This window comes from Otolemur garnettii, unplaced genomic scaffold (genome assembly GCF_000181295.1).
Source record: "Otolemur garnettii isolate 467f Iridium unplaced genomic scaffold, OtoGar3 scaffold00039, whole genome shotgun sequence".
NCBI classification, from domain to species: Eukaryota; Metazoa; Chordata; class Mammalia; order Primates; family Galagidae; genus Otolemur; species Otolemur garnettii.
This window is the reverse complement of record NW_003852434.1, coordinates 10,180,354-10,196,749: the sequence shown is the minus strand read 5'-3', so window position 1 is coordinate 10,196,749 and position 16,396 is coordinate 10,180,354. Positions and strand designations below refer to the sequence as shown.

The 16,396-nt window shown below is 35.2% G+C and overlaps 1 protein-coding gene across 3 annotated transcripts in view; it reads left to right on the top strand.

The window, feature by feature from the left end:
* Window positions 1–16,396, top strand: part of BMP2K (BMP2 inducible kinase) — a 135,091-nt gene that overhangs the window by 38,183 nt on the left and 80,512 nt on the right. For all 3 annotated transcript variants that reach the window (XM_012805366.2, XM_023513337.1, XM_023513336.1), the window contains exons 2-5: window positions 742–860; window positions 5,119–5,224; window positions 12,587–12,729; window positions 15,803–15,924. In XM_012805366.2, coding sequence (XP_012660820.2) covers window positions 742–860; window positions 5,119–5,224; window positions 12,587–12,729; window positions 15,803–15,924 — 490 coding nt within the window. The remainder of the gene's footprint in view (window positions 1–741; window positions 861–5,118; window positions 5,225–12,586; window positions 12,730–15,802; window positions 15,925–16,396) is intronic.

Genomic DNA, 16,396 nt, shown 5'->3' with positions numbered 1-16,396 from the left:
CTATCATGCCACGGCACTCTACCCAGGGCGATAGCTTGAGACTCTGTCTTAAAAAAAAAAAGAAAAGAAAAAGAAAATAATGTAATTGATGATCGTTAAAAATTTGTGCTGCAGAACCGCAGTTGAAAATCAGAGTTAGTGTCTCCTCTACTAGTTGCTCTCTTTTAGGTGGTTGGAAAATCTTTCCCTGCAATCCCGGCAGACTTTACCTATGTCCTATTAGCCAGAACTAGTTACATACCCAGTCTTATTGGTTACTGGTAGAGGAAAGTGAGATTTCCATGATTGGCTTAGAATAATGTTGGGTCATTCCCTGGACCTGGACGAGAGATTCACCTGTCTGATCCCACTGATGTCTTATATTAAACAACATCAGTGTTGTATTATCACAAGAGGGGTGTCAGAATAGGCAATCACTAGTACATGCCAAACTGTACTAATAGACTTATAACTTTTTTTAATACTACATAAAAGGTATTCTGTGCAAAAAGTGATACTTTAGTATTGTAAGCCTTTAAAAGAGAAGCGTGTTCCTTTGAGAAGCATGTTTTCCTTGGGATTGGCTTTGGAAACCAGTATTTTTGCTTGTCATTTGTTAGTTGTTTGCTACCGGTATATGTATTTTTGTTTTGGTTACAGTCATTGTTTATTTCCCTTTGATATTACACTCCATAATGATACTGTATGATTTGAGCAGTTGTTTCTGATTCTTTCACATTAATTGGTACTTTGTTTTTCTAGGTGGATTCTCCACAGTTTTCCTGGTGCGGACTCATGGTGGAATTCGATGTGCATTGAAGCGAATGTACGTCAATAACCTGTCAGACCTTAACATTTGTAAAAGGGAAATCACAATTATGGTAAGGCAAAGAGGAATTCTGTTTTAGAAATTTGGCTTTTTTTGATTTTGCTTATCCTATAACATTAACCAACTTTTAGGCAAGCTGCTTATTGGTTTATGCACATTTAGAAAAACTTTGAAGATCATTTAAATAGAAAATTATCTGGAAATTTGTAGCGTAGTCACATCCCTCAGTATCTGAGGGGTTGGTTCCAGTACACCTGCAGATGTTAAAATTCATGGATGCCTAAGTCTGCAAATGCTCAAGGTCTTCTATTAACATAAGAGGGTGTAGTATTTGTATGTAATAGACACATATCCTCTTATACACTTTGAATCATCTCTAGATTACTTATAATACCTACTATAATGTAAATGCTATATCAATAATTTTTATACTGCATTTTTAACATTTATATTTTTTATTTTGGGGAATATTTTCCGTCGACAGTTGGTTGAATTCTGAACATGGAACCATTAGATAAGGAGGGCTACATTGCTTTTAGCCATATTTAGGAATAAATGCAGCCAGATGTTTTGTCTAGGCTTCCTTCACTACTGTAGGTTGAACAGGGAAACTGTTTTGCTTTCTTTTTCTTTCTTAAAATTCATTAATTATGGAATATGTTGAAGATAGGAAAATTAGAAAATTGTATAATGGACACAGATTTTACCCAACATCCAGCTTAACAATTTAAATGTTATAGGTACTGTTAGAGCCTTCTGAGAATCATTCCACAGCTGTATCACTGTATAACCAAACTTTGGAGATACTGTAGTTTTTGTTCAAGACTGCTGCAAGAAATGCAACAAAACAAGCTGCACACTTTGGTTTCCCAGTTCTCAACTCTACTCTAGTTGGGTTTATGCTCTGCTGTAGGCTGTTAATGGTATAACAGCATTAGATTTAAAAAACTTTATATGACTTAAAGTATTTTATTGCTGAAAAATCTAACAATCATCTGAGCCATTAGGAACTTAGAGTTCTTTTGGTGGTGGAGGGCCTTACCTTGGTGTTGACAACTGATGACTGCTCAGAGTAGTGGTTGCTGAAGTTGGGGTGGGAGTGGCGATTTCTTAAAATAAGACAACAATGAATTTTGCCACATCAAGTGATTATTTCTTTCATGAAAGAATTCTTTGTAGCCTGGTATGCTGTTTGATAATATTTTATCCACAGTAGAACTTCTTCCAAAATTGGAGTTAATTTTCCTCAGACCCTGCCACTGCTTTATCAACTAGTTTATGTAATATTCTAAATTCTTTGTTATCTTTTCAGTAATCTTCACAGCTTCTTCACCAGGTGTAGGTTCCATCACAAGAAACCACTGTCTTTGCTCATTCATAAGAAACAACTCCTCAAGCAGTCCAATTTTTCAGTCAAATCTTTGGATTCCAATTCTAGTTCTCTCACTGTTCCCAGCACATCTGCAGCTACTTCCCTCACTGGACTCTTGAACCTCTTGAAGTCATCCAGAAGGGTTGGAATCAAATTCTGCCAAATTCCTGTTAATTTTTTGACCTCCTCCCATGAATCACAAATGTCCTTAATAGCATTTGTTAATATAATAGTGAGTCCTTTCCAGAAAGTTTTCAATTTACTTTGCCCAGATTCAGCAGAGGAATCATTGTCTGTGGCAGCTATATTCTTATAAAATTATTTTTTAAAAAATAACTCTTGAAAGTCAAAGTTGCATCTTGATCCACAAGTTTCAGAATGAATGTTGTGTTAGCAAGCATAAAAACACTAATTTTCTGGACGGCACTTGTAACTCTGAGTAGGGCGCCGGCCCTATATACTGAGGGTGGCTGGTTCAAACCCAGCCCTGGCCAAACTGCAACAACAACAAAAAGTAGCTGGGCATTGTAGCGGGCGCCTGTAGTCCCAGCTACTCGGGAGGCTGAGGCAAGAGAATCACCTAAGCTCAGGAGCTGGAGGTTGCTGTGAGCTGTAACGCCACAGCACTCTACCGAGGGCAATAAAGTGAGACCCCATCTCTCTAAAAAAAAAAAACCCCATTTTCTTGTACATCTCCATCAGAGAATAAGCAGTAATATTTTAAGGTTTTTTTTTTCCTGAGTAATAGGTCTCAACAATAGGCTTAAAATTTTGAGATAAGCATACTGAAAATAGACATGCTGTCAGTGAGGCTTTAATTTCCCATTGATACATGTAGAGTACAGACAGAGTAGATTTAGTGTAATTAAAACTTCCTCCATATCATCAATATGGCTGTTCTGCTTTCTTGTCAGTTATATGTTCACTGGAGCAGCACTTTTAATTTCCTTCAAGAGCTTTTCCTTTGCATTCACAAGTTGGCTAACTGGTGCAAGAGGCCTAGCTTTTGATGTGTCTTGGCTTTATCCACAAGCCCTCCTCGCTGAGCTTAATTATTTCTAGCTTTTCAGTGAAGGTGAGAGCTACAGAATATTTCTTTTCATTTGAACACTTAGAGGCCATTCTGGTTATTAACTGGCCTAATTTTAGGGAGACGCAAGAGATGGGGGCATGACCAGTTAGTTGGTGCAACAGTCAGAATACATGTTTATTATTTGAGGTTGCCATTTTACATATGTGCAGTTTGTGGCACCTCAGAGTGATTATACTTGTTACTGTGACTATGTCTGTTGGAATACTTGATTTTAGTTCTTTGGAGTCTGTACCTAGGAGTGGAATTGCTAGGTGATATGGTAGTTTTGTGTTTGACTTTTTAAGGACCCACCACACTGTTTTTCACAGCAGCTAAAACTTTTACGCTCTAACCATGAACTCCATGTCCTTGCCAACAGTTGTGTTAGACGTGTTTATACGCAGCTGCTAAGGGTGATTGCTTTTTTTGTATCAACATCTTTACATACTACAATCTCTTTTCTTTAAAGATTTATACAGTCTGCTTTTCTGAATTCTGCTTTTATTTTTTTCTAGTTTTTAGCTTTATTAAAGATGATTAGACTTTGGGACTTTTTAAAAGGTGAAGTTACTATTAGCTAAAAGGGTTAAAAGATTTATCCCAAGATGATGGTGAAGCTTAAACTAAGTTCTCTAACAACTTGATCCCAGGTAATGTACTTTTATGCCATGATTCTTCCATCAAATTTGTGTAATTTTGAGACTTGTAAAATATGAGTAGTAGCAGCAAATACTATGCTTGAATAAGGTATTTTAGGGAAATTAGCTTTTTAGAATGGTGGTCTTCCAAATTATTTTTGATGACCCATTTCTTATTGTGTATATTTACAAATTATTCACATATTCAGCAGCTGTTAGCCTTTATTTCATATTACATTGCATAGTTAAAATTAAGTTTATCATTAAAGATAGTGTATGTAAATTCCTTTTAAGTTGTATTTTTAATAATTGTTTGTAAATTTCCAGATAGACCTGATTAAATTATTTTAACCGTATTAGATTCATTAACCTTTATGTACTGAAAGCAGAAGTTTCAGATGTGACATTCTCTTATTACTTCCTTGTCCTTGTGTTAAAACTGATTACTGTTTTTAATCAGTTGTTTCTTTCCAGAAATCTTGTTGAGCCTCTTACTCATTTTTTAAGATTATTATTTAAAAAATGCATGTATCTATAAATCCATATAATATCTACAAATAAACTGTAATATCTTGCTGGCAAAATAAATGAGTATAATTATTAGTTAAGTATTAAAGTTTTATTCCTTTTTCCATAAGATAAAAATAAACATAATAAAGGTTCTAATACTTTTTCTGGTATTCCCCAAAGACTATCTTGTATACTTTTGGAGTCCGTCCCTTTTGAGTGAACCATCTTGTTGGTTGAATTTAATAATCAGTATTTTGATATTTGTCTGTTAGAAAATGAGAGTCTTGGGCAGCACCTGTGGCTTAGTGAGTAGGGTGCTGGCCCCATATACCCAGGGTGGCGGGCCCTGGACAAACTGCAACAAAAAAATAGCAGGGTGTTGTGGGGGGCGCCTGTAGTCCCAGCTACTCGGGAGGTTGAGGCAAGAGAATCACCTAAGCCCAAGAGCTGGAGGTTGGTGTGAGCTGTGATGCCACAGCACTCTACCGAGGGTGACAAAGTGAGACTCTATCTCTAAAAAAAATGAAAATGAAAGTCCCATGTAGGCAAACATTCTATTGAAACTGTAGAAGTCTGTGATTGGTTGCAATGTTAAGTTTCATAGAAATGTCTAATTTTTGTCTTTTGAAGTTATTTTAAATGTGTTAATTTATGATTCAGTTATAGTAGAGCTTTTGAGATGTATATTTTTCAGTTTTTCAATTTTTTTTATTTTCAGAAAGAGCTATCTGGTCACAAAAACATCGTGGGTTATTTGGACTGTGCTGTTAATTCAATTAGTGATAATGTCTGGGAAGTGCTTATTTTAATGGAATATTGTCGAGGTAAGTACTTTTCTGAAATTGTATTGTACTAAAACATTTCTCTGTAAAATGGTTTACTAGCTGTCTTGGATTTTTCCTAGAGCAGCTGTTAAATTATTCTAGATAACTTTTTGTAGTCTTAGCTTTCATTATCTAATCAGGAATGCTGTTAAAAATTATTTACAACTAGTCATAGTTAGTGTGATTATGATATGAACATGGAGGATTGGAAAGATACTGTTGCGTTTGAAACAGGAAATGTAAGCAGGTAAAGAGTTAGAATTTTTGCTCATTAGGCAATTCTTTTATAATCCAACCAAGAAGAGCATTATGGGTCAGTATTTTAAGATTTTTTAGCACTCTACCATTAGCCTTTATTTCATATTACATTGCATAGTTAAAATTAATTAAGTATTAATTAATAATAAATTTATTTTTATTTATTTATTAAAAATAAAATTAATTAATGTAAACATTAATTAAGCAAATTGAGAGGACATGTTTTCATCTATAATCTTTATAAACTTGTATTTTGTGATATTTTTGTATTTCTTTTTAAATCTCAAAAAATAGAAAACCACATTTTATTTGGACCTAATGTGATATTTTAATGTAAATACTTGTATGCTTTAATAATAATAATTATCATAAAAATCCCTAATGTTTTCAAATTTTAATGTGTGGAAAAGTGGCGGTTAATTATTTCCTTTCAAACTTGCTTTTTTTAAAAAAAATCAGGCTATATCTAGCAATGAGGGCTCTAGGGATCCCTGGTTTATATTTAGATTCTCTCGACGGTTATGACTGTTGATTACTGTATCAGGAACTCTTATTGTTTCCTGAAGATGAGAGGAGGAAGAGGGGCGTGATGGTGTTGGCAGTGATGGAGGAATTATGATCTTATTTATTGCAGTCGTGAAGGAAGGACAGGAAGATGAAGTGAATCAATGTTATAACGTCTGCTGGGATGTATTTGTAACTGAATTCCAGACATGATGTTTTTAAAATAGATGTTTCTTGGTTTTTTCTCTTTATTGCTCATGTTCTCTATTTTTTCATAACATTAAAAATTTGTTGCTTTATATGAATACTGTATTGAAAGCCGAAGCATTCAGTTTACACACAGAAATTACACAATTACATACTGATTCACAAAGGTAGCAAACACATTACATCTACAAAATGTCCTTGACAGAAATTTAAAAATTCTAAATATCAAAAGGTACAGCTGAAGAAACAGGTATAAATTTGGCAGCCAGTAATTTTGACAGGGAAGTTGTAGCTTGCATGATTTTAAATAATGTGAATTTGAAAATATTGTGTTTAGAGTAATCATTGTGCTTTTTGTTGATCTGAAAAATGTAACACTGGCTGTTAAAGAAGCATGTTCAAAAACATTTAATTCCCTTCAAAATGTAACATAGATTATGGTGGTTCCTGTGCACCCCTGAAGCTTGATGATACAGCTCTTCCGTGTACAGCTCCTTCAGAGCGTCATCTTCTCTGTGTAAAGCACCGTGATCCTTAGAAGTCATCTTCTCTACCCCACTCTCCTACATTCTAGCATTTATGGTGCTTATTCTTAGTTGGACTAGAGTTCATTGATAGTTCATACATTTGTCTTTTTTAAGATACTTAAATCAAGCATAATCTTAATCCTAGATGAGTTTAATTATCACTGAGAAGGTATTATAAAAGGGGAATCCAATTACCTTCAATTTGGGGGCACATTTTATTTTAAAGTAGAGGAATTATGTCACCTGTATTTTGAGGAAGATTTCTTTTTTTTGGAGACAGAGCCTCAAGCTGTTGCTCTGAGTAGAGTGCTGTGGTGTCACACAGATCACAGCAACCTCCAACTCCTGGGCTTAAGCAATTCTCTTGTCTCAGCCTCCCAAGTAGCTAGGACTACAGGTGCCTGCCACAACACCTGGCTGGTTTTTTGTTGTTATTATAGTTGTCATTGTTTGGCAGGCCCAGGCTGGATTCGAACCCACCAGCTCTGGTATATGTGGTTGGTTGGTGCCTTAGCTGCTTGAGCTACAGGTGTCGAGCCATATTTTTAAGAAAATTTTTTTTTGAAATAGTTGTCTGGTATTTGAGTAAGTGGGCATTGTTTCATATGCAATTCTAAACATTTATTAAACTAAATAGCTCTGTTAAGCTCTGGCAAACCCTCCTGCCTCATCCCTCTTTTTAAAGATAATAATTTTAAAATATTTGGTATTGTTTTTTCAAGTTTCCTTGAATATTTCTACACTGTATTATATAAAAAAGAATTACTAATTTTAGTGAGCTCCTAAGAGTATAAAAGACAGGGAACTAAGGAAATGAAGGAGGGAAGTATGTGATTGTGGGCATGAGGAAGTTCTTGAAAGAAAATTTGTTAGTGCCAATTCTGATTTTATGTTTTAGATACTGTCTTTTAGAAAATAAGATTTTACTTTCAGTATAGTATATTCTCAGGCTTTTTCTTTTTTTTTTTTACATTTTGTTAGGAGCATTCATTAATGTATCTTTTGGCTCTTCTATTTGGCTCTTCAGCATTTAAATTATTATTTTTGCCCTTTAATGGTGACATGTAATAGTCTGTAATTGCATTTTCTTTCTTGTACTTTTTTTTTTATCCTGGAGTTTTATCCTCATGTTACATTTGTCTGATTTTCTTTATTTATATTGGTATTTTATTCCAGTACTCCCAAGAGAGGTAGAAATACTTTTGCAGTATTTTATTATTTGTATCAATTTCATTTTTTTTCCCCTTAGAACTCCTCTGTTGGGGAGACCTCAGTTCTGCTTAACTTTAAATCAGCTGTTGTCTCTGTCTGCTGTATCCCTTTTGCCTTCCTTCTGTCTTGGGTCCCCGGCTGCTCACACCTTCCCCCTAGTTTTCACTCCCTCATTCAGATGAACACGTTTTTCAGTAGCTTTCTGATAATGGATTTATGGGAGAAAACACTTTTTAAAAAGTTGCAAATACAAAAATATTTTTATTCTATACCCACATTTAAGAGTTAATTTGGCTGGCTAAAAGATTTTAGGTTAGGAATGATTTTGATCCAGAATTATGAAGGCATTACTCCATTTTTTTCTAATGTTATTGAGAAGTCTGATACTTTTCTCCGTAGACACTTTTAGTTCAGATCTTTCCTTTATCTTCAGCATACTGAAATTTCAGGACATATGTGCCTTAACATAGGTCCTTTCTGATATTCTTTTTGCTGGGCTCTCAGCATTTTTCTTTTCCATTTTCTTAGTTATCTCTTTCTGGATTTCTCATTTTTAGAATGTTTTCATAGATTGATTAATCCACTGATTTTCTTTTTTCTTTTCCTTTCTATTTATTTTATTTTTGTTAGGAGCATTCATTAATGTATCTTTTGGCTCTTCTATAGAATCTTGTATTTCTGATTTTTTTTTTTTTTTTTTTGGAGACAGGGTCTTACTATGTTGCCCTCTGTAGAGTGCTATAGTGTCATAGCTCACAGCAACCACAAACTCCTGGACTTAAGCGACTTTGTTGCCTCAACCTCCAGAGTAGCTGGGAGTACAGGTGTTCCCACAACACTGGGCTTTTTTTTTTTTTGGTGCTCAGTAGGCCCAGGGCAATTTGAACCCACCAGCCCTGGTGCTTGTGGCTGGCACTCTAACCGCTGAGCTCTGGGTGCCCAGCCCCAATATTTTAGTTTTAACTTCGAAAAACTCTTTCTTGTTCTCTGAATTTTTTTTTTTGTTGTTAAAATACACATTGCCCTTAGGTTCAAATCTTTTATTGTCCATGGATATTAATTTTAGTTTTTAGAGTATTTTTTCTTTCCCTGGCATTTTAATTTTTTTCTGGATTCTTTCGTATTGCTATTATTCTTTCTCTTTTCTGTTAGTTTTCTTTGAATGTTTTCCTAGCTAAGGTCACTCCCTGTATTTCAGGTCAGATACACCCTCTGAGTGGGCAGTTCTATCTGAAGGAATCCAGAGGCCTAAATGGAGGGTGCTTGATTCCTTCTCTCAGATGAATCAATCAGATAAGTTCCTTTTTCTCCCATGCGGGATGATTAATATGAGGGGCAGAGAATAGAAGAATAAATACTTTTCTCTTCTTCTTCTATAAAAGCGAATTGTGTTACATAAGATTGTTTCAAAATTAAGGTACTTTGTAAGGGGACAGGTGTAATGTATATAATTCAGGTACAGTGGTTTTGATTATATGGGATAAACTGTGTAGAAAGCAGAATGTGTTACATAACTGGTATGCCCTCACATAGTTTTGGGTGTCCAGGGTATATAATCATCTTTTGTTAAGTGTAGTCATCTTTGTCTCTGTAAATTCATGGCTTGGTACTGCTCTATTTGCTAATATTCTGCATATATAAAGATAGATTATGTACTTTAAGACCCAGACTTCTAGAAATCAATGTAGAGGCTCGACGCCTGTGGCTCAAGTGGCTAAGGCACCAGCCACATGCATCTAAGGTGGCAGGTTCAAATCCAGCCCGGGCACGCCAAAAAATAATGACAGCTGCAACCAAAAAATAGCCGGACGTTGTGGTGGGCACCTGTGGTCCTAGCTACTTGGGAGGCTGAGGCAGGAGATTCGCTTGAGCCCAGGAGTTGGAGGTTGCTGTGAGCTGTGATGCCATAGCACTCTACCCAGGGTGACAGCTTGAGGCTCTGTCTCAAAAAAAAGAAATCAATGTAGGTATTTTGAGTACATTTCTATTTTCTGAATAATTTGTGAATAAATTGTGAAAATTTCTGAATATTTCTGTTTTCAGAAAGTGTTCTATGTACGTTCCCACGGATTATATCTCTTAATATTTGTTTAATAAAAAAACAGATCCAAAACTCAGTCATTTATTTTCACCTGTGTATCTGTGGGCCAGCTGCTTTCAACTTAGCTTGGTAGGGTGGCACTGCTGATTTTGACTGGCCTTGCTCACAGCGGTGGGTTAGCTGGGATTAGCTGGAGTAGCTCTGCTTCACAGGTCTCTAGTTCTCTTTTTGCACTAGCAAGCTGTCCTGGGGATGGTTTTGTCATGAACGTGATAGAAACCTGGAGGGGCCAAGCTTCTGAAGGCCTGGGCTTGGGACTGGCACACTGCTATTTGCATCTTTCATGTGACTGAGCCCAAATCAAAAAACATATTTCCTTCTCCATTTATTGGGAGGAACTATAGAGTTACATGGAAAAGGACGTGGAAAAAGGGCGAGTTGAAGATTTGGGGCCAATAATGTGATCGAATTGCAGATAAAATACAATAATTTTATAAAAATAAGCAAGTCACATTATCAGAATTTAAATGGAATAATAGGTTGTGCTTTATATGTAGCTAAGTAGTAATAAGTGTACTTAGATATGAAAGCTGTTGGACAACTTTAAGAGGTTAGAAAAATGTTGACTTTTTGAATTTTGGTGATGACATTGGGCTTTTGCATAAGAGATGATAGATACTTCTTTGGAAAATATGGGCAGTTTAAGGACTGTGTGCATCTTGTTTTAAAAGTATATAATGATTTGACTTTGGGATCTGATTTTTTTTATCCTTTTTAAAACACAATTAGAATAACCATCCTTTGTGTCTTATTTAATTTTTAGAAAACTCTGATTTTGAGTAATGAAATTTTATTTTCACATTTGAAATTCGATTCAAATGCAGTTTTTGTTTCCTCTGGGAATTTGGTTTTCATGACTAAGCATTTGTACTCTTGATGGAAGAAAGGGAATTAACATTTGTTGAATATTTATTCTGCTCGTTACAAAATTGAAAATTTGGAAGAGGTGGAATTCGTTCAAGGTTATGATTTCCGTAGTTGTGAAATGATTATTTCAAGGATACGAATGAACACTGAGAAAGCATTTTTTTGGTCCTATTTAATTTTTAGTTAAAACCAGTCTTCTCTAACCTAAGAATAGACAGGGAGTCCGTGAAACAGGCAATAGCGGAAGCTGCTGCCTGGTCAGCTGCCTCACTGTTCTGAAATAACCTAAACCTATCATATCTGAGTTTTCTGAAAGTTGAGGACTCATAAGTAAAATTTAATGTTCTTTTTGCTTTAAATTCTAAGAGAGAAATCAGTATTTCAGAAGAGATTGCTGTTTAGACAGTGATAATAAAAGGAAAAAGTGTGTATATGCCTTTTTACAGATTGCAAAGTAGCAACATTCATTTATCCATCCTTTTAAAGGAACCTTTCGGGTTAATGTAAGCTTTGTATTTTTAAATTTCCAAAGTTTTATTTTTTAATTTTAATTTATTATTTAATTAATTGTTTTTAGGCAGTCTCACTCTGTTGCCCAGGCTACAGTACAACCAAAGTTTATTTTTATTGGAATGCTTTTTGTATGAATCACGTATTTACTTGCATTTTTAAAATTAATGATAGTTCTCTTTTTCTTTATAATTGAGAACCAGCATCCATAGACTGGCGTCTGATAATATGTAGGATGTTATATCATCATCCTCTCAGGCTCAAGGGCATGTTTGTGACTATTTGATTTAGTAAATTACTCTGGCCCATTACCTCCTACCTGACTTAGTATTAGTCTCTTATCTTATTTCTATGTTTCCAACTTTTTGATTCCACCCAACTCGTAATCAATGAGATCAGATCAGGAAGTTTCTTTGGCCCTCAAGGTAAAGTCCAAAACGTAACTGATCTCCATCATCCTTGTCAGACCCTTTTCACCTTACTGTTGTCTGTCCTTCCTAGACCTTATTCAGCACTGGGTTTCTTTAAGTTATTCAAAGTCAGTGAGCTCCTTCCCAGACTGAAGATGTTTGTACATATCACTATTCCTGGCAGGTTCTTCTTCCAGTTCTTTGCCCGGTTATTTCCTAATGATCCTTCAGTCTCCGATGTCACTTTCTTAGATAGGCCTGATCCGACATCATGTCTTTCCCATCTTCCGTCACCAATTTAAATTCAGGTTTCTTACATGAAATTCTCTCACATGATTGTTACAATATGTAATTATGATTATATGATTTGTATGATTGTTTCTACTGTTAGACTGTAAATTCTGTAATAGAAACCTTATTTTTGTTCACCGTTTACCTACTAAATAGCACAGTGTTGAATTTCTATAAATCAATATGCTATCAATTATAAGATACACCCTGATTTCAGGGATGTTAAAACAGTGGTTAATAACATTAACAGGACATTATCTATCTTAAAGTGTTCAAATCTCTGAGATATAAATGGTGAAAAATGTTTGTCATTGCATTAATACAATGCTGTGTAATACATAAGAATGTATCCTTACATAAGAATTATGAAAAAGCCAATTTGTTGTCACTTAAAGCCATAAAGGCATTTCTTAATCTGTTTGCAGTGGACTTCAGTCATTAAAAATATGTCCTCACAAAATTATTATTTTTTTAGCTGGGCAGGTAGTGAATCAGATGAATAAGAAGCTGCAGACAGGTTTTACAGAATCAGAAGTATTGCAGATATTCTGTGATACCTGTGAAGCCGTTGCAAGATTGCATCAGTGTAAGACTCCAATCATTCACCGGGATCTGAAGGTAAGAACTTTAGGATACTTACAGATTAGGTAATACATTTAAGACTTTGGAGTTAAAATGTTCTTGGACTATTTTTACCTAAACCAGTTTTTATTACTAGCATTGTGATTGGTCTCTCTGTCCTCTCCTAAATTTTCTGAGGTCCTGGAGAGACCAACTGTAGAGTTGAAAGTGTACTTTACTTAACTGTGAGGTTTTGTAGCATGGCTGTAGACATGGGTTTTGAAACTTTTTTTTTTTTTTGCAGTTTTGGCTGGGGCCAGGCTTGAACTCACCACCACCTCCAGTATGTGGGGCTAGCACCCTACTTCTTGAGCCACAGGCGCCACCCTAGATGGGTTTTGTACTCCTCGCCCCGCATCTCTGTGCAGGGATCTTTCAAAAGTCCATTTGCGCAGCAGATGTGATTGTTATTGACATGGGTTGAATGCCCCTTTTACTGTTTTCTCTCAGTTCAGAGTTCCTCCTGTTTCCTGTGTTCCATGTTAAACATCAGGTGTTTTTAAGAGATAGTGGAAGAGACTGTAGATTGGTCTCTTTTCTCATTTACCTATAATTTATTAGTGTTATCTATAATTTACTATCATTTGGTAGTGATGGTTTTTAAGGCAATGTTTTTTACTATTGTTATGTACTATTGTTTTTAAGCTCAAGGACCATTGAGCTTTTGTATTTGGTATCTACCTGTTACAATTGAAAAAGTCACCAAAGGGGATTGTGAATATTCTTGGCATCATATTGCTAGAGATAGCATTTAGAACCATGTGTGTCTTCTTTCATGCCCACAAACACGAAGATGACAAAGATCATTTCCTGAACTGCTTCGCGCCCAGATGCTCCCTTGGCTGCCCTTTGGACTTCTCTAAGTCTGTTCAGATTGATCTTGTCAGTGAGTCCTGTTCTGAACTTGACCTTATACTCTCCGTCTGGTCTACCTCTTCTCAGCACTTAGCACTTCCCAAGATACTGTATAATTTATGCCTGTTGTGTGTAATCTGTCCACTTCCACCAGAATGTGAGCTCCATGAGGGCAGGGCCCTTTTTCCTTTTTTAGTGTTGTGCCCAAGCATTTAGAATAGTGCCTGGCATTCAGCAAAATATTTAGCTAATTTATGAATTCCCAGTTCTGACTGATGATATAGAATTTTGTGAAAGGCAGTTATGAGATACTTGTAAGCTAAAAAGAAAATAGAAGATGTCACTAATAGGGTAGTTAGCTTTCCTAGACAGTACTTTTATGATAGGAGGTGATAGGAGGTAAACAAGGCAGGGTTAACGGCTTCTGTCCTCTCATTTAAGTAACTAGCATGGTTCCTCTGAGTAGTTTTTAAATATGGAAGTTTTACATTTCCCTAATAATTTGGTATTTTTTTGGTGCTGTTGTAGTTCGTTAACTTTTTGCATAGAATGTTGATATTTTCAGCTGAGTATCCTTGATTTAAAATTCAGAAAAGATATTAAACTGAATACTTTATTCATGTTTTATATGCTTAGTTCTTGCATGTGTAAATATAATATATGTAAAATATGTTCATTTTTAAGTACCTTTTTTTTTTTTTTTTTGAGATAGAGTCTCACTTTGTCTACTCTACCCTCAGTAGAATGCTGTGGTGTCACAGCTCACAGCAACCTCCAACTCCTGGGCTTAGGCGATTCTCTTGCCTCAGCCTCCCGAGTAGCTGGGACTACACCCACCACAATGCCCAGCTGTTTTTTTTTGTTGCAGTTTGACTGGGTCTGGGTTCAATCTTGCCACCCTCGGTATATGGGGTCAGCGCCCTACCCACTGAGCCATAGGCGCTGGCCCTATAAAGTACATTTTTATACAAATCTTTATTTTCTGTGAATTTTTAAAAAGTAGACTGAAATGAAATATGAAAGAAATTTTTAAAGAAATTGAGTATTTTGATAGAATGGAGATGAATTCTTTATGGTTGTTATAAAAATAAAAGATGTGAAAAACAATAGTTTTATTTATTTCACAAATATAATGTGAAAAAATAATTTATCTAATGCATCTATATTCTGGACACTATTCTAAGTGTTTCCTATATTTTAACTCATTTAATTTTCACAACAGTCCCATCTACAGCGTGTTCCAAAGGTTGCCCCCAGAGTTGTCATATCTTGGGAAAATGGGAAATTGTAGCTTAAAGTACCTTTGTTTACAAAATATTCATCACAAAATTTTACAAAATATTCACAAAAATATTCTCTACATGTTGGCCACTTTGTGATGTTTTACAGTGAATATCTTGTAAATAAAGGTACATTGAGCTACACTTTTCCATTTTCCCTGTGTGGGGTGTCTCCGGGGCCAGCTTTGGGATATCTTGTAGCAGGTTTTATATAATCGTCCCCGTTTTATAGACAAGTAAATTAAAGCACAAGAGGCTTTAAGCAAATGGTCTAGTAGTAGAAGAAGAATTAAAAGGTAGGTGTTTGTCTTCAGCACTTTAGCTCCTGGGAATTTTCCTAAACTTGAGTCTGTGACCAGTTCCATTAATGCAAATTTTAGGTATCCCATTTATAGATTTTTTAAAAATGTACACATGCTAGTAGGTAGCAGATTGGGCTTTGATTCCACACTCTGCCATTCAAGAGGTGTGTCCCTAGTTTACTTTAGTTACTACTTCTTTGATCTACAAGTTAAGTCAAATTTGTCAGATAAAAATGGTACCAGCATTAAATCAAATAATTTAAACAGCTTTCATTATTACTTATCTATAGATAAGCTGAAGTATCAGAAAAAGAGAAAAATGCATGGACAATACATGAGAGAAGCTGGACTCTGCTGGCACCAACTTTTTTTTTTTCATAAGAGTAGTTTAAGAGAAGATTTAGAGTTTCTTATTCCTGCACACATCATCCTGGGATGAGAGAAGTGCCTCTTTGTTCTTAGAGAAACAGTAGACCTAGGAAAATGCATTTTGTGTCCTTTTTCATAGTTTGAGGATTGTGTACGTACTTTGTGTCTCTCAAATGCGTCAGTGCTTGTAGTGTAAACATATGATTGTAAAAAGATAATTTTTACTTTGAAAACACTACTAATGGTTGCTTTTCTTTTTTTAAGGTAGAAAATATTTTGTTGAATGATAGTGGAAACTATGTACTTTGTGACTTTGGCAGTGCCACTAATAAATTTCTTAACCCTCAAAAAGATGGAGTTAATATAGTAGAAGAAGAAATTAAAAAGTAAGTATTCGTTTTTATTGCATTTTATCTCAGTAATTTTAGTTAACTTGAGTCTGTGACCAGCTCCATTAATACAAATTTTAGATATCCTATTTATAGAGTTCTTCAAAATGTCCCTAAATATGTTACTAGTTCATGTCTGATCTAACACAGGAAATATATTTTACCATGGGTGCAAGTTATTCATTGACATTGCAAACAGAGTTGTAAAGAAATTTGTTAAATAAGCCGTAGTAATTAGTGGAATATTAAAAAGGTTCTCTTATGTGATTACTGAGTTCTGTTAAACATCTTTGTTTTTACTGATACTTAGGATTTGTGCTTGTTAAGAGAAAGTTAAATTATCTGAAAACATTTATTCTTTTGCTTCTTATTTAACATTAAGATAATTGATGGCTCGGCGCCTGTGGCTCAAGTGGCTAAGGCGCCAGCCACATACACCTAAGATGGTGGGTTGGAATCCAGCCCCGGC